A 22056-nucleotide genomic window follows, 5' to 3' on the forward strand; every position below is an offset into this window, starting at 1 on the left:
CTACCATTATGTGGTCTCACCCTCCTTTCCAGTCCTCCAAGGTGGTTTCCACTGCAAGTCACCCTCTACTAGCACTATTGTCTATGTGCTTATAACGCACAGTAGGCCCGCAGGCATCAGGGCGCGGAGGACCAGTAGTGTCCCGGCAGAAACTGAAAAATCATGCAATTTTGGGCTATTAATTTGCCAAGCAGTGCCATTACTGACGCATGCCCCTAGTACTCGCCAGATTATTCCCCGGAATAAAAGAAATACTACAGTTCGTCTCCCACAATCCATATGCAGAGCAATGTCACAAAGTAAACCATCACAGGAGGCCTCAACGTCACTAACCTGGGCAAAGAACGGCAACTGCATTCACCTCCGTTCATCCACACATACCAAACCGCTAGATCACTCTTCGCATCTCCACGCCTACACCAACGCCCCATGACCTCACTGCTCTACTTTCTAAGACATCCATGCATTTCACCTAAGTTTTCACCCATGTGAAATCTTCGAATTGGGTTAGGTAAGGGGGTACATTTTCAGATTTGGGGTGTGGTAGATAGGATATGATGTGGGGAAGTGGGGGTCTTCCCCACATAATATAAAAAAATCGAAGATACAGGTGAAATCACACGCATCCACTTCTCCCCAAACGATATATTTAATACTAGGATGTATTCACACCCACAACATACCAAACTTCGCCCCATATGCTCTCAATTACGGTCTTCTAGAGGACCGCCAATGGCAGTCCACGTATTCAGGGAACACCAACCAAGCCAACCCTCTTCTCAAATGTCTCCCCTACTTGCGCATATCCAACTATACTTTTAGCCAGGCCCTTATGCCCTCTTATACAGGCGAGTTATTGCACCAAATGAGCCAGACACTAACCCAGTGCCAAGTGGTCTAAGGCAGAAACTATAGGGCAAGTCATGGTAAGTGGATACACAAGTCATTCTGGTCAGGTTAGGCGGGGGTGTTATTTCATAGACGGGGGTAGTTTTCACACTATGGAGTGCAAGAAATGCGCAACCGGGTAAGTCGCTGATGGTTTAGGGGCTGAAGCAGTACAACAATGCATGAGCCAGTGCTCAAAGGAAACTGCATGCACCCACCACTTTGAGGAGCAAAAGCATCAAGACTATCAAAAAAAAAACTTTATTCCACGACGGATGACTGACTGAACACATTTACAAGTTCTCAGCATAGGCACTTTGGGGTCAATGCACGCAACCACCTTGCAAGAGCAGACCACTGGCTCGGAGAGCGCAAGCCTTCAGTGTCTATTTGGGCCCCGCAGAACTGCAATTGAAGCATTGCCCCCTCTGGACGGCCTCTAGTTCATAAACACAACCAAGTCTCTCCACAAATTCATTCAATCCTCAGATTTGTTTTTTTTCTTTTTCTTCTTTTTGTCTCGTTTTGGTGTGTCATCTTCAACAGGCTTCTTTTTCTTGGACGGCACTTCCTCCTCCATCCCATTTTCTTCTACCTCAATCTCCTCCGGATCAGGCTGGTGCTTCTTTTTTTTCTTTTTCTTTGGCACAGTTTCTTCAACCTAATGAAAACAAAAATATATACTTACTTCTGCAAACTAACGAAAGTTGAGGCAGCCTGGGTCTGATCTACTTTCAGTTCAAGCTGGTATACACATTAGTAACACCTCAAATCCTAAAGCTTGGTTTAGAATCAACACGGCGGAGCCATTTTGCTGATCTGCTGTACCCGGTGGGCTTTACTGGCTCAAGCTGTGCAAGGAAGCCTCATACTACAAAGTTACTCACAGATGTAACCACAAATCCACTGCTCAGGTTAGTAAAGGACGCGCTCTCCCCCTACCAGTTCTTGAATGCTGCATACCACCCAAAGAGTTCCTAGCAGCCTCGAAACTATTTGATTACACATGCAGGCAAGATGTCTTAAGGCTCAATTGGATCTTGGGTAAAGGTTTGCCGCCTGCTATGGGGTACACGGTGCAAAGCCCCAATCCCAAGCAATGTCAAGCTTCAATTCCTACCTCTTCATCGCCCTTTGATTTTTTAGGGATCGGTTCCTCGTCGTCCTCTGCTGCTGCAAGTGCCTCAAGCCGCATCTTCTCCCGTTTCCTCTTCTTTTTTTCCTTCTTTTCCATTTTCTTCTTGATGGTTGCTGTCACCTCAGTTGCCTGAAGAATTGGGGGAAAAGTATCCCGTTAGGTGTACGATACTACAGGTAACACTTCAAGGTAAATGTCGTGTAGAGTAGCATGCTGCATAGATAGAGCCAAGTGACCCAATAGATAAGTACTGAAGACTTGGCAGCTGTTGGATCAGCCTCATTAAATCAGTTTTGCCTCCAGCATTTCTGGTCAGGAAGGAGTTTTAACATCACTTCCAACAGCCAAAGCATCTTCTTCTACACGCAAGTGACTTCAAGATCGGCGACCTCGTGGTCGCAAGAGCGCTCCCCAGACAGAAAAAGGCCTAAGAAAGCATACCTCAACCATGGCTTCCTTCATCACGTCTAGATTCTTCCTTGGGGCTTCTCCAGTCTCGTAGAAGGACAACCGCTCTTCCACCTGCTCCCTCAGCTTCTCACCATACACACTTGTAGGGACCTCTGTAATGAGAAAATACATGAAAATGAGCCAAGAAAATATGCTTTCTTCGGGGATACAATGCACAGTTAAAGCAGGTGCTGGGACAGCGGTACAATGTTTATATAGGCGACCCTGGCAAATATCAGGGAGCACCAATTGACGCCTGCACCAGTAGGCTACATACATCCTACTTGGGATTGATTGACAGAGCCATACATACGTGAAATAAGAATCAGCCCAGTTGGCAAGCACGAGAGCCCGCACAACTGGACTGCTGCATGACAGATTAGCCTGGTGCCAGGGGAACGCTTTGCTCATACCATCCTCAGTAACAGCATGAATTGAATGGCTTTGCTCAGAAAAAGTTCTCTCAACAATCACTGAAAGTGAAATTCTGTTGACGAAAAATAGTAATCATTGCAGAAGCCATGTTACTGAACAGCCCCGAAGGAGACCGTTCGTAAAGAAAGACCACTCATGTTATTACCTGAGAAGCAGTCGATTCTGGAGGCAATGGAACACTTGTTGGCGAGGTACCGCGAAATCCTGCCTTTGTTCTTCGCGGCAGCTCTCCCGATGAAAGTGGAGTGGAAGATCAAACCATATTTGGGAGTGTTGCCTCTGGTCTTAAGAGCCCTGAAACACAGCATTGGTAAAGAGACATCCCCCCAATCAGTGACCTATGCTCTAGAGACAGGAATCGGACATTAAATCAGGATAACTTAATCATAACATGGCACATGGCAGTCACCAGAACAAAAAAAAAATCAATAGTCACTTTAACAGTAATTTTTAGTGCAAACAAGTTGGCTGCAGATTACCTCCAATGCCAAGTATGGAAGAGTAATTATTATACAGAACTCGCGCAAGGAAACCCAGCATGACTAGATTTGCCCAGGCGTTCAGTTAACATAGTAACACTGCCCAATGGAAGACCTCGGCAGTTAGGTGCTGCTTTTCCTATAGTATTAGGTGTAGGTTTATTGGAAACATTAATAAGATGCTTGCCAAACCCAAGTGCTTGGATTGAACGTGTAGGTTGGCCAGCAATTTGCCAGTGTTACCTAGCAAGACTCCAATCGAGCGAGATCGAGCCTAATATTTAGTTAGGAACACTACGCTCGTTTCCCACCCTCCCTGGCCCAAGAATGACGACACGTCTTGGAAAAATGCATTCCTGTGCGATAGGTCAGATTTTAGTTTAAGGCGTTACATTTAGTATATGCAGGCATGATACGGGTCAGCCCCAGTTGATAATGCGTGGTTTCCAAGTGAACGAAGATGAGCGCAGTCAGTCATAAAGCCGATAGTAGGATGCTTTTGCCGCCAATGCTGGGGAGATGCAAAGGACTAAAGGCAGCTGACTGTTACAGCCTGCCAATAACGGAGAGTTACATGAACATTTATTTTAGTTTTGCAAATCAAGAGTTAAGGTATTGGACTAGGTTATGATGAACAGTAAATGGCCTCCTGGTGTTTGAGGAAAAGGCCGTGTACTGGTTTCTTCATATTAGATTGGAGTATTCACTGAATGTCTTATAGAATTCCCTACTATCGTGAGGAATCTGCCGATTTTCATTACACACACACAAAAAAAAAAGGGGGTCAGTTGTCCACATAAAGGTCTAACCTGTGAGCCGACAGGGCCATCATACAGGCACTTCAGGTTGATATAAAAGAAAAGAAGCGGTCGCTCAGAGTCTGGGGCCAGCCAGTATCACTCATGCAGCCAATGCGCACTGAAGCGCATCTCGCCAACATGTCAAGGCTGGCACCCAGGAACCTGCCATCACCACGACCACCGTGCAGATGTACCTGAAGAGTGCCTTTTCTGCCCCCAGGATCTGCACCGTTGAAGCAGGGTACTTGGCAAGGTTGGTCAGGCTCCCAGCATGGGATATCAGGCGTGCGCCAACCTACAAGTAGAAAGAAAAAAAGAAAAAAAAGAAAAAAATGTACTGTGCAGTTCCAATGATCAAAGCAATACCAACCGAATATAAATCTTGTAGTACATTAAGAATGCACGACTGCAACCCGCCAGTTCGCCCAGATCTCCCTGGCCCCTGCACCACAGCTGATGCATGCACGGACAATGGCAGTAGCCTCCAGAATCACCCCTCAGGTGTATGCAGTAGCCTCACCCCAGGGCCCAGGCGGGTACTTGGCGCAGTAGTAGAGGGCACATAGATCAGATGTGATATTTTGTCAGTCAGCATTTTCAGAGGATTGACAGATTTCACTTTAACATCATTTCTGTGTGAAAGATCTAAGCAGCTTTGACTAGAACATAGAACCGACCCTAGATATTCACGAACTTACCACTTCCCCAATCAAGGAGGACAAGCTGGGAGCAACTTGGCTCATTTTCGAGCGGAGATATTCCTGCAGCCCCTTCCTGTACTCGGAGAGCGAGATGACGCGTGCACAGAAACTCTCAATATTAATGAGATCAATGGGAGAGATGTCCATGCCTGGAGAGAACACAAGAGCAGAGAGCATGTTCAAAAAAATAAACCAAGTGACTTGACAGTTTCGCGCAAGTTACTTTAGCTGAACGACAGATCAGTAACCACTGGGTGAGGTTGGTAGCCATGTGCACTTATGGGATGGGCGGGGGTCTGGGTTTAGACGGGATGAATACATTAAGCAACAGACTGGCAAACTACCCATTAACAGATCTGATTGCAGTTCTCAGTACCACGGTCTAGTATTATGGCTGGTGTTTATTATATATAAGCATGCAGCACGAGGCCACTAAAGCTATACATGCAGGGCGGGGGGGGGGGGGCATGCGGGCGCGGCAGGCAGGCTGCCCGTACACTGACCCATTGAAGAGCGAGAGGCATCCAGCACCGCCTGGGCCTTGGCGCTGTCCATCACGATCTCCTCCATGCCCTCCAGGTGCTCTTCGCTCAGCTCCTTGCGGTTCCCAATCAATTTGGTCATGCGACAATAAGTGTAATTATCAGGCACTATTTTTATAAGCTCTGGAAAGTGATACCCATACCATTCTCTGAAGGAAACAGAAAAAAAGTGGGACCAAACGTGAGTGTTTACGCACCTATCAAGTTCTAACCGCTAGCATGCATCTTAAGCCAAGTTTGGCCAAACTACGCGACAGCAACAGGCACGCCTAAACTCCAAGCCTTAAAGTGTCTCCCTGCCAACAATACAGGCAGGATTTTAAGTCTACCCCGCTGTGGTGTATAGACAGGGATGTCGCTATGCCTCCACTTTCTGTACAGTCAGCGCATGGGTACACGCTGCCTGTGGTAAGCTTGGGAGGGGCATTCATTCAGCACACCCTCGGTATCTCACCTGACCCGCATGGAGAAGGTGTTGATGTCCTTGTCGAGCTGATCCAGCAGGGCGATGGACTGGATAATCATGTTGTCCACACGGTTGACGTTGAACTTCACTTTGGCTCTCGAGTAGCTGTGGCCTAAACCCAGCTGTGCTTTAGAAGCAGACTGGGCTGTCAAGCCTTTAACAAGCGAATGAAAATGCAGACGGATTCCTAAAAACAGAACGACAAAGATTACAGATCTATCCCAGGAGGGCATAAACTAGCACAACGTGTGCGCTGCTGACTTTCTGCCAACACCAGTTGAATCTAGAACAGCCTGGCCCGGGGCTCACCTCTGAGGATCTCTGCCACAACTCCACCCGTCTGGCATGGATACCCCAACTCTTCCTGGACGGCAGCACCAATTTTGGCATCTCCGACTCCGAGCAACGCCTTTTTCTTTTTTGCTGGCATGTTAGTCTCTAGCAGCAACTTTAAGTCCTCGTGGAGCACCCCTGTACAGAGGCAAGCAAGCAGAACGATATACTACAGCAGAACACGACAGCATGCATATATGCTAACCACATCGCTCTTTCAGGAGACCCTGCAGTATAATGGCTAGGCCTTCGGTGCGCCATGGCTGGGCGGTGTATACCCCATAGAGCGATACAAGGTTTCACCCTGGTGAGGACTCATCGGGGAAAGCTCATGTAAGAGCCACCAGAGACATTCTACATCAGAATCCCAGGGACAATAGATGATTTCCCTCTCCCCCCCCCCACCAGACATGCAAGCTACTGCACGAGGACAGATGGACCCAAAGACAAGTACTGTGACGAGGATGACTGGTAGGCCATCAACGCATTACCGCTGTGGCTGGAGCTAGTCTGCAGGCTCAGTACAGAGATGACATCACAAGTCAGTGGATTGACAGATTTGTTTCACATCATTGCACTCCAGACCTGCTCCATTACATGTAGTTATTAGCAGAAATCCTCTCCAGCTCCGGAGGGTAAAGCTCACCTTCAGAGATTGCGTTAATATTCTCCAAGGCACTCTGGGCGGATTTAAAAGGGGAAAATCCCGCTAGTTTCACAATATTGTTGAATCTTCCAATGTTGAGCACGCTTTCCTCCACCTAAAGGGAAAGGAAACGAAAATGACGACCTTCACATGTTGCATCTCCAATAACACACTATTGCTCGTGACATTCTGCACACTGGAGTGATGAAAGGACTTTACAATCTTTTCAGAAAACTGGCTTTGGGCAAGGCCTTAGCACCTTGGATAATATGATGCACTTTTAATCATGTGGCCTCCGGTACAATAAGGGACTATCATGTATGTATCCACCATTGATTACTCTAGAGCCCTTCGACTGTTGGTAGGGATAGGCTATGGTTGAATTGGGGCATATTTATTTATATAGCACACTTACAGCCCAGGGGCATCAAGGCTCTGTTACAAGATAGTGTAATTGATTGAGTATAGGTGACCGAATAGGTCTTGGGTACAGGAGCATAGAAAATCAATGACTTGGTAACATGAAAAGTAGGTGAGCTAAAAAAAAAACTAAATAAAATCAGGTGGGCACTCAATCGGTAGTACATCAGATTATCACTAAGCAGTATGGAATAGTTGTACAAAAATCTTGTTTCGATGGCTAGGGAAAGCTTGGTGGGACTCGATCATCCTTAGGTGAGAAGGAAGGGCGTTCCAATGAGAAGTGGCCAGTGTGGGAAAGCTAGACCCCCCCCCCAGCGCAGACTTAAGTGACTTGGGAGTGATAAGTATTGGCATAGCTTTCTTAGGGGCCTTGTGGAGGTGTGCTTAATGATTCTTTGGGCGAGGTAGGGTGGTGCCAGACCATGAAGGCATTTGTGTAAGAGTTTTAAAGACGATGATTTGCTCTTTGACTAGGAGCCAGTGAGCCTGTCTCCGTACCACAGAGATGTGATTTTTCCTTGATGTGCCGGTGGCCGCTCTGAGGGCGTTATTTTGCACCACATGAGGTCCCTACAAGGAGGGCATTGTAGTAGTCAAACCTTGATCCAATTATTGCCCTAGCTATGGTGAGACAGTTCTGACGGGATAAGAAAAGCCTGGCTGCGGTGAGGACTTATGAAGCGGACGAGGAGGCAACGGCATTAACCTGTCTTTCCATGGTCATGTCCGAGTCAAGGTAAACACCAAGTGTCTTCACATTATTGGATACCTTGATGGGGATGTTGTCAACAGTAAAGGACAGGTATTGCTGGTCCAGGTTGCCCAGAGTGGTTGGTGAACCAATGAGGAGGATTTCTGTTTTCTCACTATTAAGGCAGAGCCTGTTACCCACCATCTATGACTATTGTTGAGGGTATGGTGAAGAGGGTGATCAGGTCCTCTTTGTAGTTGCCAGTGAGTGGAATAAGCACATGTGTGTTATCCTCGCAAGTTGTGTACGAAATGCAGAGTCCAGGATGCTGAATAGGGACCTAGTGAAGAGGGTGGGTGCAATGCAGGATTCTTGTGGTACTCACATATGATGCTGGGGGGTGGCAAAAGCGGAGCCAGAAAAGACTTTCATAGACCTTTCTTGGAGAAAGGAGGTGATCCAAGCACGGGCTTTAGAGGAGAAGTTGGCTGCAGTGGCAAGATGGCGGCAAAGGGCGTTATGCACTACCAAGTCAAAGGCAGCTGAATAAATCAAGGAGCAGTAAGAGCGCAGGTTTGCCAGAGTCTCAATTGTCCATTTGTTTCTAAGTCTAGAGGGGCTGTTTCAGTGCCATGTCATGGGCGGAAGCCATATTGCTGCAGGCATAGGAGACGGTTTCTTTGAGACATTTCTGGGCTTGCAGGTAGGCTTTGTCAAGGATTTTTCGGAACGGGACAGTAGTAATGGGCCTCCAATTCCCTGGAACCCTTGGGAATAGGGATGGTATTTTGAGTAGCGGGCAAACCCAGGCTTCCTTAAGGTCCTTGGGGACACAGCCAGTCTTAAATGAGGAGTTGATAAGGCAGTTATGACAGGGGCGAGGAGGTGCAGAGTTGTGCCAGGCAGGCATCGCCCTTACAATTGGAGGGTTTGGTGGTTTTCAAAGGCAATGACTCCAAGTTCTGTCATTTCTTTGAAGTCAAACAGGGTGGACGGGTTAGGATTAGAGGCTGCCGGCGTGTTGTCATGCAGGTCTGATATGAGAAGGCTAAGGGCTTTTTGATGGCCTTTAATTTTGGTTTTGAGGGTATTCAGCTTGTCTAGCATGGCTGACTGTTGCACCAATTCTGGTCCTTGAGGAAGTGGGTGGAGGGTTCCTCAAGCTCGCGGAAGATGGTGAATATTTCTTTGGATCCCGATTTGGCATCACTGATCCTGGAGTTAAACAAGGCAGATTTAGTTTGTATAATGTTTTTGTAGTTGGTTGTTGGGAAAACGGGGCATGATAAGGGTGCAATGTTTTCTGGAGTGAGCTGCCTTGAGCTTCTAGCTCAGACAGCTGGGCAATCCAATCTAGGGGGCATCCTTTGCTATGTGTGGGTTCACGGATGATCTGGGAGAAGCCCAAGGTGGTCAGGGCTTTGTTCACGGTGTTGACATGGGAATCCTTGGGGTCGTTAAGCCCTAGATAGAAAAGGGGTACTCTATGGCGGCTTCCTCGGAAATGTATAAAAGTAGTATTGTTCCAGGGCTACTGTATGCAGTGGAAACAGGCCAAATATATGACCATGATTTGACAGAATGGCAGTAAATTATGGTGATCAGTCGATTTTCAAACGCTGAACCCGTAGAAGCCATAAGAAGTGAACTAGACCTCACATCCCTAACTACATTGTTGAAAATATGCTGCAGGAAAGAAAGCTGCTGCAGCGGAACCAGGAAAAGGAAACAGTAAACGCCTTTAAAAAAGGCTGCGGCGTGGGACATAGCTACCTAGCAATACTGAGCTCCAAGAAGCGGTGTAGGCACAATGTTGGGATATGAGATAGCCGAGCCAGATACTCGTTTGCAATCAGGAATTCCTTCTATTCAATGTTACCGTGCTAGGATATAGGAGCATGGACTTCTGTTCTGTACCAAGAGTTGTCTTTGCAGACGCCTATTAGTACAATAAAGTTATGGGGAACTGGTTAGTGATTTACAGAATAGTAACCACAGACCAGACCGATTGAATATGTAGAATAACTTGATGGCAGAAATTAGTAAAGGGTGATTTCTTTACCATGGATTAATGTTTAGTCAAGACCATTTTAATTGCTCCAATTTTTCTTACATTAGCAAGAGTCATATTCGTGTATAAACTTTGCTCTTAACATTGATGAATTTAAGAAATTAGATTACACGAATTGTACGGAATGTTTAAGTGGCAATTATATGTAATTGTTGTAATGAAAAAATGTATAAGGAGAGCGTACATGGTTTTAATTAACCAATTACACTATAAACTAGAGTTCTAGTGCTTTCATGGCAGCACTTAATATTTGACAAAAAGCAAAATAATGCTTCTGTACGACACCCGTTTCCCATGTTACTATTTAACTGTACTGTATTCTCTTATGACATTACAGCAGCACGACTTTTCTATATTGAGGTATTTATTTATGCTTTTGTACCCTAAGCCGCGAACTTCCTTGTAATCCCTGCGCCCCCATACCTTCCATTAATAAACATACACCCGAATGCTAGCCATGAAGCTGGAGTACCACGCAAATGGTACTCGCACATAAGATCCACTACTATATGAAGCGCTACCCCGGAATGCTCTTCCACTTAGAGGACAGTAGGTAATTGCATTTTTCAGTCGCGTGCGATGAATGAGATGTTCGGGTATGTTGGAGTTAGGTGCACGAGCCGTGTTGAGGTGCACGAGCCGTGTTGAGTTTATGGGCCGCAAGACATCTCCATGCGTTGTAACCGCCCAACGTGTCCACAAGGCTTTGGACGCGATGACGACACAGCACATAGCTCTGTGAGTACGTGGAAGGGCATTCAAACTCTGACGCCCCACGGTAAAAGTAATGTTGCCGTAGGTTTCTAGAGACTAGAGAGTCAGAATAACCTGAGAGGGTCTGATGAGTCAGTGCGTTTGCCTTGGGGTATAAACGTGAACTAGTATGTTAAACCTCGAGGTATTGCTTTAGTTGACCGTGGTTAGACCGTTTACACAGGACGTTCCAGTTACTTATTTGCAGCCCCTCTGCCACGTCCATGCAAATAAACGATCAAAGCCGACGTCCAATCTCTCAAAGCAGGCCTCTCGCATTTAATGACTATACACGTGAGTTGTATTGAGCCGACTGCATCAAGGCGGCTAAAGGACAGGTTTTTGAAGGAGGGTCACCCAGGTAGACACCTAGTATTCCTGTACACCTGCCCATCCACACACTAGCCCAGGTCACAAGCCACCAGCCTTCCAGGTGCCACTGATACACAAGGCGTTTATCAGTGTCACCCAGCTCCGATTACCCCCCCCCCCTTTGTTTCCGGGACTGAATGTTTTGAGTATTTTCGGATGGGGAACTACAAGTAACAGAATACCAAGCGGAAGCATGGCCGAGTACCCCCTCCCCAGCAGCAGCGCCCCCTCACACTGCACCACGTGGACAGAAATGGAGGCACGCAAAGCACAGCCACTCATGCAATGACCGTGGACAGTGAAACGGGCACGCAATGCACAGCTATGCCCCCTCCCTCATACAGGCACGCAATTCACAGCGACGGGCACCCCCATGGAGACACGCAATGCATAGCTATGCCCCCCTCCCTCACGGAGGCACGCAATGCACAGCGACGCCCCCTCCCTCATGGAAGCACGCAATGCACAGCGCCGGCCGCCCCCTCAGTGCTCAGAGCAGAAAGTCTCGCATCAGGCGTCAGTGGATTGACAGATTTCACGTGGCATCACAGCACTGGGCGCACGGCCGTGCGGGAGTACACGCGCATGCGCGCAAACACACGCGGACATACCTGGGGCAGCAGCATGCTGATCTCCTCCACCTCGGACACGGCGAAGAGCGCGTAGCCGGCCGCATGTTCGAAGAGCACGTGGAGCAGCACCTGCAAGGGGGAGAAAACAGGGGGGGAGGTGGGGGGGGGGGGATCAGTACTCAGGAACCTACAATCTCTTGCGCCTTACGTGTGCATTCTGGGAAGTGTAGTGCGACCAAAATTACATGTAGCAGAGCGTAGAAGAGCAAAATACGCGGGGCGTGGGCTTCCAGGAAACATGCAGGCCAAGACTCGGCGCTGCGCCAAATATCGGGTCCATAACATAGGGTGGGGGCGACAAACTATATGACTTTAATAAGGAAGGCCTCAAACCCCCGCCCCAACGCGTCGCCACAAGGCACGCGCATTAACATATGCCGCGCTCGGCCCGTGCGGGCCGCACCCAGAGGCCTGGCTCGTAAGCACGCAGGCTCCCGTTCGGGACCACTCTCCTCCCACAGCGCGGAGCCACGCCACGGAGGGACAGCCGCCGCGCCCCCGAGTAACGGCCGGACTCGGCCCGCGCGGCGCCGCCGCCGCTGATGACGATGACACGCGGCGCCGGCGGCCATGTTGCCCGAGCGCGCGCGAGACGAGAGAGAGCTGCGCAACTCACCATGTTGACCGCGCGCCGGCTCGCTCCAAACAGACTGAGCGTAACGGCCGCGCTGGCCCAAGGCTCGCCGGCTTCCACCTAAGCGCCGCCCTCTCACCCGCACGACCAATCGCGGGCCTGCAACCCCTGGGTGGGCGGGAGGAGGCACTCTAGGGAGGGGCTGTCTAAGAACACAGTGCGCCACTGGCTGCCATCTTGGAAGGACACTCTTTGTACGGATAAGTCTACACAGGGACGCTTTTCAAATGAGATATGTAGAGTAAATACATATTTTTTGTTTACTTCTAATGAAGAAGCTAAAATGTTTTAAGATAATATAGCAACTTCTATCTAAAATATGTACAAAATACATACGTTTATACAATATATAACGTTTACAGTGTGCATGCTGTCGTTTACTGATCAAGCAATCTTATTTATTTTATAGCATTACACAAATGAGCAATTGCAGAACGGATTACAGTGTGGCAAACATTCTTCGGATTTTGGATGGCTATTACCACACATGCAATGACATTTCAAGATATTGTTGCATCCCATTCCAAGATGGCCACGATTCTGGCCGTCTCGTTGATACTTTTCATTCCTCGTACCACCCCATTACATGTGTCCTTGGGATTACACCCAGCTCCCCGCCCTCCACAGCTACCATTGTCCAAAAGCTTAAAAACTACTACTTTTACAATGCAAATGTTCAGAACACTCAAGGTTGTCGTGAACCTGCACAAGGAGAGCATGCGGTCTGATCCGCCCCCCCCACCCCATGAGTTCTGTGATTTGTACTTTTTTATTTCCCATTTAAGAAAATTACAAGTCTCAGAATGTTGCTCAAGGGAAGTCATTATTCTATTAAAGACAGTGAGGAGAAGTATTATGATGCTCTATTTTTAATCAATTTAGTTTAGTTTATTATTTGTAACGCATGTGTCACACTGTACTCAATCATAGCTCTCAACCATTTGTGTCGCAAAGGCACGTGAAAAAACCCGATTTTAATTTTTGGCGGGTGAGAGGCCCATTGAAATGAATGGGCGTGCAGGAGGCTTGGCGGGTGAGTCAGCTGTTTACAAGGCGGGTGACACCCGCCAAAAGCGTGTGAGTTGCGAGCTATGACTCAATAAAAAGAATGAGCAGCATCCTGCTCGAGATGTTGGACAAACATCTAGCGAAGCTGAGTAAGAACTTCTGTCAAGGACTGGATCAAAACCCGAACCCTCTGATCAGAAGACTCACGGCCACCACTGCAAACCCCTTCGACCGCGGCCCATCACTGCAAAGACCCTGTGAAACCAGCACTACTGTGACAAGACCACACAGACCAAGAAGAACCTTAACCCACAACTATATACTCAACCTGAGAAGATGGAGTAATGAGGCTCAAGCCAAAAACACTTTTTTTCTTTATTTTTTTCATTTTCACTTATACTACTGTATTGGTGGTCAATACATTGTGTTCATCCAAAAATGAGAATGTACATTGTTGAACAGAAAGTTCTATGGGTTGATCAAGAGAAACCTCTGCACGTGTTTCACCACTTAGTGTGGATCTTCAGGAGGTGATTAGGGCTCATATAATTGTTGATTAATCCTGTTGAGGATTTGGCTGTTTAATTTGAAGTTCATCATACAGAATATAGATCCTTATTTGTGATGTTTTAATTTGGGTACTTCTACCGCTTCCTCCACTCCTAAAAAACCTTTGGAAAATTAACCCAAGTAAAAACATCACAACTGGCGCTGGTCCATTACTTTCTATAAAAGCTCTTGGCATGTTGATCTCATGCACTTGGGCTTCAAAGATTATTTGTGCTCCTACTAAAATTGATTTTCTAGGGAGTCTACCATGCCTCATCCTGGGAACTGTTATCTAGTGAGGCCTGTGATCGTTCTGAGACATGCTGTGGTGTCCATCTTTGAGAAGATGGTTGCCCAATTGCACTCTGGCTTCCATGTTAGGTAGCTATAATGGTGTGTCGTTCATGTTGCCTTCACTTTATGCATTGGTCATGTCAATGTTCTTCTTGTCTATGGATGCTCTATTAGTATCCTCCAGCCTCACTCAACATCCCTTCTCCAACCGTCCGTGCTCACGTCACCACTCTCTGCATTCTCTCACTCACACTGGCTGGAAGCCGCGAGCTAAGGGAGCCGCAAGCTTTCACGAGATAAAGCCAATATTAGACTACTACAAGTACATGTTTTCCTCGTGTCTAATGCACACACTTGGTATCCAGTGTTTATAACGAGAAAAAAAAATGACAAACCTTTTAAACGACACCTAAATAACGAAAAAAGTAAATCTATATATGGGGGTGGGCTAGGGAATTAAAAGAGGTTGGAGTAGTAGGGGGTAGGTAAAAAGGCAGTAGAAACAGGGAGCTTAAAAATATAATTTTGACTTTTTTTTCTAGTTATTTAGGTGTCATTTTTAAAGTATGTCGTTATTTTGGGCGTTGTAAAGTCAAGGAACCCACACACTTGTTCTATATGTACTTTGTGTGTATTTGTATAGTCATTTAGCTACTCTCTATCTCTCGCTATATGTACAGTGACAACTAACTGTCACTCTAGTCAACTCATCCATCTTGTTCATAAAAGTAACTGGTTTTAGTTGGTCTCATCTTCCACCCCTAGGCTCCTGGGCCGGTAGGGCTTGTGGAGAATCCTTTGGATCCCTCACGGAAACCCTGCCTAAACTCTCCTCCCAGGTGGCTAGGGAAAGGCAGACACTTCCCGATCCTGACCTTGGGGTGGTGTAATGCGGGAGGATCATCTGGGAGGAGACAGGGCCCAGGATGGTGAGGAGAACCCGTGGGATGAGACTTGGTATTTGTCCTCTGAAAGGACGTGTCTTTCTGGGTTGTGTGAGAAACATGAAGGTATTCTTCCACCTACTCCCCCAGTATCTTCCATTCAGGTGGCCATCAAAGGGCCATCGCTTTTGGTTCCTGACCCTGGGGGTGGACAAGTGAAGGAGGATCACCTGAGGGATTGTCGTGATAAGCTTCTAGGCGCTTGCAGTAACCTGCATTTGCACTAACCTATTGAGCTATCTTGTGTGTATTAGAGCTTATTCGAAGTGTGGAGGAAAATGCTGAAATCAGCCAGGCCTCTTGAACTGGGTGATCCCGCATGCTTATAAGGGGTTAACTGCGAAGGCCCTTCTTGAAGACATAAACATCTAGCCTTTGCAAGAGGCTCTACGGAGCCCTTGGGAGCCAGGCACAGCTTTGCACAGTCTTGCTCGTCTTCGCTTTGGGAGTCAGGTGCACTGATAACACAGGAATGCCAGGCCTTCCCCAAAACAACGTGCACAAAGCCTGGGAGCCAAGACTGGCGGTTTCCAGTCTCGTAACTTTCCAGGCGAAAACATGTTTACTGCCTGGAAGGATTAGCCCAGAAGCTTCTCGAAGAGCTGGTACGTCATAGTGATTGACGTGCAGCCCCTAATAAGAGAACTATACCTGGGCCAGTGAGGGAGGCACTCATCCTGGGCTGTTTGGTGAAACACGCGCACGAAGAGGAACAGTGCCTGGACGACCAGCCGTGCACTATCTGGGCCGAGACTCCTAGCATCACATCCCCGCTCTGGTGTAGGACTGTGGAGGGGTTGGCCAGTCCTCCCCTCCTCTCTCGAGGAGTGCCGGGCACCTGTAGCGGCGAGGGTCCCGGGTGTGATCTGATCATCTACATTTTCTAGGAGCGTAAGATAAATAATTGCATATTCATCTATGACCGACAATTGGTATTATTCAGCTTGCACTTTTATTCCTATATTATTGTAAATCGCTGCTTAGTTCTCACTAGACATTATAGAAATAAATGCAAGCATCATGTATTCTGTGTGATTGGCTTTCTTCCAGACTGAGTTCATCGTGCTTCGTATAAACTTACTTGTGTGGGAAGGTGATTGGGAGTGATTTTATTGCACTAAGGGCTGGTCCCGGGGGTGGGGGTTCTCCTTTTTCACTACAGGCTTATTACAGACCGAGCAGCTTTGGAGTCCCCCTTCATATTCATCAGCCACTTAAGAGGCTTTTGGTCAGTTTAAACTTTAAAAGTAGATCTTAATAAGTAAGGTCTAAACTTCTTCAGAGGCCACTCAATGGCAAAACTTTGTTTTTAACTTTTGCTCACCTCAGTTCTCTATCTTTAAGTTGCTTGCTGATGAAATAGATAGGTTGCTCCTTAGCCTTGCCATCCAGTTGACTCAGAACTGGACCAATGTGTGCCTCAGAAGCATCTGTCCGTGCAATGAATGGTTTCTGATAATCTGGGGCCTGGCAAAGGCACCTTTCAATCCTTGAAAGGCTTTCTGACATACCTCCATCCACTTTGCCTTCTTTGGCAACTTGGGAGATGAGATGGCAGTTAGGGGAGCTGCTAAAGTACCATAACCGGTTATTAACGGAATAGTGCACTATAAAATATTATTGCTTTAAAATATGGGCAATAGTCTAAAACATACTTTAAACATATTTTTAATGAAAGTTCCTATGTAAATGAACGAGGCTCAAAGCGTTTACATGGGAGCATCGATTTTGGCGTTTCAGGCAACCCCTCAGCTCTGCCCTGGGGGCACTAAACGAGCAGCAAAAGCCCCCCTACTGGGAGATTGTGCTTACTGCAGCCAGAGCAGAGCTGCATGAGCTGAGGAGGCTGCCTTCACTTTCATTTAACGTTTTTGGTGCTCCCCAAGCCCAGGGAAGCACAGAAAACGTAAAATGAAGTAAAAAAGCAAAGGCGCGGCAATTACAAATACAACGTTGTTGTATTTGTGATTGCCGTGGTTGGAAAACCACAGAAATCATAAATACAAAAACGTTGTATTTCTGACCGGTGGCTTTCGCATGGAGTCTCATGGGCTCCCCCAACCCGGGGGAGCCCAGGAGACTACAAGTGAAAGCCGCCACAGTCAGAATAACAATGGTGTATTTGTAAATACCGCAGCACTTACAAATACAACACTGTTGTATTTCTCACTGCGGCAGCCTTCGCTTGGAATCTCCTGGGCTCTCCCGGGTTGGGGGAGCCCAGGAGACTCCACGCGAAAGCCGCCGCAGTGAGAAATACAACGTGCATCTGGAAACACAACTGCATTGCATTTCTGCTTGCAGCTGCTTTCACTTTGTGTCTCCTGGGCTCCCGGGGGGAGCCCAGTAGACTCAAAGTGAAAGCCACAGCAGGCAGAAACACAACACGGTTGTATTAAAAAATGCTGCAGTCTTTCTTTCTAAGTTTCTCAGGCTCCCTGGCTCGGAGGAGCGCGAGAAACTTAGAAAGAAAATCACAGCGTTTCTAAATACAACAACGTTGCATTTAGGTTTGCGGTAGCTTCAGCATGTATGTATAGGCGAGTAAACACATGATTGACCAATTTCAGAAAGGTGGCAGGTGCATTCTTTTGTCCAAAAGCTATCACTCTAAACTGGCATCAATATAAACTGGTCGAGGCCTTCTGGGGTGGAGAATGCTGTCTTCTCCGTGGCATGGTCTGTTATAGTTATTTGCTAATAGCCTCAGGTGAGGTAAAATGTGTTGAGCCATTTGGATGAACCATGTTTTTCCACCAGCTCATCTGTCCATGGTAAAGGGTGTGCATCAGTCTTGGTGACTGTATTTAAGGCCCTGTAGTCCACACAGAATCTTAAGTCATTAGATCCTGCCGTTGGTACTAGTACAACTGGATTAGACCATGGACTATTGGAGGGTTCAATTACTCCCAGATCCAACATCTTGTTCACCTCTAACTTGACGTGATACCTTACCAAATCTGACATTCTACAGCCCATTGTTTTTGCAGGCACACTTTTACCAATGTCAATGTCATGTTGGCTCCTAGAAAGCAACCCTTGTATTGTAGAGATTAGAGAGGAAAATTGATTCAACAGAGATTTGCGCTCACTCTGCTGCTGAGGTGTCAGTTGTGGAGAGAGGGCAACCCCTTACACTGAGCCATCTGAAGGGCTACCCCTGAGGAGATCTTGTAAAGGTTCACTCTTCACTTCCTCCTTAACTGAGGCCCAGGGATGAAAGCCTTCAATCCTTTGGTGTGAACGACCGTAGTTTCATCTTTGGGATTACCCAAATCTACCAAATAATTGATATTCCCAAATTTCTCAACAATCCTCTAGGGGCCAGTCTACTTTTCCTGTAGGGCTTTTGGCCTTACTGGGACCATGACAAGCACCTGTTGTTCTGGAGTGAAATCTAGTTTTGAATCCTTCTGGTCAAACCAGTGCTTTACTAGTTCCTGACCAGCTCTCAGGTTTTGACTTGCTTCTGTCATCATCATGGCCATCCCCCTCTCGAGGCCTATCACATAATCTTCAACCTATAAAGTATTTTTTTGTATTTTCTGCAAATGTTGTCATTAGTTACCAATGATGGCAGTGGCACCAAGTTGAAAAGTCTTCAAATCTTCTAGGTTTTGGATTGGGAGAATCGTCCCCCGTATCAGTGACCTTCTCCATTTTTTCCAGGTTTTGCCTTGGTTCCTTTTCTGAATCTGAATATTCCAGTTTGTACATGAACCCTTGAATGCAGGCAAGGTTTCTTGATAACGGAAACAAAACAAAAAAACAGTTGAAAATGAAAAATAAGGGGCATTAAATAGAAAGACTACAAGAAATAGCGAGTTTGCAAGGTATCAGTGTATCGTTATAGATATGGCCATGGAGGAGAGCAGTTTGCTAGACTAGAAACACAGAAATATACATACCTGATTCGGATTAGATGATGATGGAGTTCATTGGAGGTTATCACAAATTACGATTGTGATCCGTGAGAAATAACTACAACAAATATTGAGCAACGCAAGAATCTAATACAGGAATCGGATAAAGGATTTGTTGATATTGATAAAACACTAAAGCGTTGTTAGCTTTTCCATGGCGACATGTGAATTTATTGCATAGAAAGGATGTTTAGCTCCGTCGCTCGCTCACAACCAGGGATGTGATTTTTTGGCTGTTGCAACTGACGTAAAAAGACTGGGGTGTATGCTATCATTCATTGCTGCCAGATCACTCAACCTTGGGTTTTTTGTGATGTGGATTACATTATCACAGATGGCGGATGGAAACAGGTGTAGTCTACAGATATTAATCATTCAAAATGTAAGTTAGGCATTGCGTGAAAATGTTTGGTATTCCGATAGATGGTGCAATGTGGATGTCATTATGATTGGTCGAAATGGAACAAATGAGTATAGCTTTGATTTAACATATGTATACGTTTACCTGTCGTTGATGCAGAGAACTGGCTTCAACTTGCACCATCTGGATTTAGCTTCTTGCTTCCATGGTGATTGGAACTACCTGGTGGTATCCCAGAGCTATGAAGCGCGTGGTAATGAATGGCCCCAGGGAATATTGCTTGTATAGGGAAGGCTAACAGACCTACTATTCTTGCTGAGTCTCTGAGAGACGCTGCATCTTTTGCTAGCACCCACACCATCTCCCTGTGAAAGCTCTGCATCTTGTGAGGTGGTAGGCTGATTCAAGCCGAAACCGTATCCACTGAGGACCCCAATCTCTGGGCTGTATCGAGCGGTGACTTTCCCAATTCACTAGGAATCCGAGCTCTGCAGGAGGATCACAGCTGCTTGCACATGGGTAGCAGATAGCAGATCTCGGTCTTGTGACATGTAAAGCATGTTGACCAGGTAAATAATCATTCTTGTTTCCTAGTTACAGAGTCTAGCCACCACTGGCTTCAAGAGGTACATGAAGCACCCGGCGGCTGAGGATAATCTGAATGGCAAAACTGAATTCCACATCCGTCCACGCCTGACAAATCTGAGAAAGCATCTGTGGGGGTAGTGGGGAGAATTTGGGTATGTAGGCATCCTTGAGATCCAACCAGGCTAACCAGTCTCTCGGTTGCAGTAATTCCATGATGAGGTGAATTCCTTCCATCTTGAAATGTCTGTACACGAGGAACTTGTTGAGGTCTTTTAGATTTATCATTGGCTTCAGTTTGCCGTTCCTCCTCACCAGAAAAACGTTGCTGAAGAAGTTGTCCTATTGGGATACACCAGCAATATGGTGTTGCTTCTGGCTAATTGATCTATCTCTTTGTTCATGGTCCGAAACTCACCCGCCGCAATGGGGCGGCGTTTGTAGCTGTGTGTGGTTTGAAAACTATTTGAAACAAAACCTTTGCACTGTTTATATCACCCATACATCCCCGTACGCTTGTACCAGTACTTTAAGCACAGAGCCAATTTGCTTCCTATCGGGGCTGTGGATTCATGTCGCTCATCTGTCGGGCTGGTACATGTCTCTGTCCTGATCTCCACCCTCCTCCCCTACCACCTATTCCACATGTTCAGACTGAGGTGTTAAACAAGGTGTCGGTGCTTCTGCTGAAGATTCCTTGGCCTCCTTGGAACATAGGCTGCATGGTATGACACGAAGTGTCAGAGCCAAGTGTTTGGTGTTGTCTAGGAACGAGAAAGACGTTCGGCGGAAACAGTGCTGTGAATCCCGTTAAGGCTGAGCACACATCCAAATCACTGGCCCTTTACGGAAAGAGGAGGACCTTTCTTCAAAAACGGGCTCACGTGCGAATCGCTCGCGCGAAGTGTGAGAGCCAAGTGTCTGGTGAGGGGTAAAGGGGCAGAAGTGGAACCTGACTCCCTCTGAACTACCCTTCACATGGACTTTGCATCAAAAGAAAGTGTGGCACCTCGAGTTTCGATCCATCTGACGGTGAGTGAAACTACTGACGCTTTTTTATGTAAAGATCTTCAAACCTCCGCCCTGCTTATGAGTAGTAGCAGCATGAGTTGTTTTTGGCACACAGTAATAGTAATTCCTATTGACTCTAGGTGCTGTACAAAAAAAGAATAAAGAAGCTATGCCCGGGAATCTATGATAGAGGACTAATAACTGTAACCTCAGTAAAAACGTGCCGTACAAGAAAGATTCTGTGATAAAGCCATCAAAACTTATTCTCAGATTACCAGCCCACCCTCCGCCCCGCAGAAACGGTGGAGGTAATGAGAATAATGCGGGCACAATCAAATCTTTCTTTCAAGTTAAAACTGCAGTATAATCGAAAACGGTACCCTCAGCTGTAGGTCTATCTCTACCTGAGCAGCCGCTTCTCTGCCAAAAAGAGAAGCAATACTAATGACCTATCTTTTGCAGCCATTGATAACAACAATTCACTTCTTGAGTTTTGTTAATTCCTTGCGTGACACTCTGGGAACGGAAAGAAACGCCAGAAGTTGACATGACTCCAAGTGGAAAAATAAATCAGCCTGAAACAGACATAGCTGAAACTCTGGAAGCGATGCCGACCACTTCACAGCACCCCAGCACCCCGTATCCCCTCAAAGACTGTCAATTACCCCAAAATTACTATCGACAGAGGACGATTCAAGAACCTCCACCCCTGGTCGATATACAGCAACACTTCCCAGTGAAAATCAAGCACAACTGACCATAATCCAGTTTGCCATGAAAGTCCTACTTCGGCTTAGTGGGAAAATATTGGAGAAGTTGCTAAAGTTGCTTCTGCAAGAACGATAAGCGAGGATCCGGATAAAGAGCTGGATGCCCTGATTGATGCCATTCACTCTAACGATGATCAACGTACTTACGACCAAGCCC

General features: G+C 46.7%; 1 protein-coding gene and 1 non-coding gene across 2 annotated transcripts; both read right to left on the bottom strand.

Moving 5' to 3' along the window:
* Positions 1 to 1133: 1133 nt before the first annotated feature.
* NOP56 (NOP56 ribonucleoprotein) lies at positions 1134 to 12525 on the bottom strand. The gene is made up of 12 exons (XM_069632421.1): positions 12437 to 12525; positions 11800 to 11889; positions 6879 to 6993; positions 6209 to 6370; positions 5888 to 6086; positions 5395 to 5582; positions 4889 to 5040; positions 4385 to 4485; positions 3057 to 3205; positions 2468 to 2589; positions 2009 to 2155; positions 1134 to 1549 (listed from the first exon to the last, which is right to left on the bottom strand). Exons 1-12 carry the CDS (start codon positions 12437 to 12439, stop codon positions 1367 to 1369), a joined length of 1611 nt encoding a protein of 536 aa, XP_069488522.1. The 5' UTR covers positions 12440 to 12525; the 3' UTR covers positions 1134 to 1366.
* Positions 2297 to 2366, bottom strand: LOC138517123 (small nucleolar RNA SNORD57). Its single transcript, XR_011282385.1, has one exon. It is a non-coding gene; the product is annotated as a small nucleolar RNA SNORD57 (small nucleolar RNA).
* Positions 12526 to 22056: the final 9531 nt, after the last annotated feature.

Source organism: Ambystoma mexicanum, chromosome 6q (assembly GCF_040938575.1).
Source record: "Ambystoma mexicanum isolate Mex_15411 chromosome 6q, UKY_AmexF1_1, whole genome shotgun sequence".
Taxonomy (NCBI): domain Eukaryota; kingdom Metazoa; phylum Chordata; class Amphibia; order Caudata; family Ambystomatidae; genus Ambystoma; species Ambystoma mexicanum.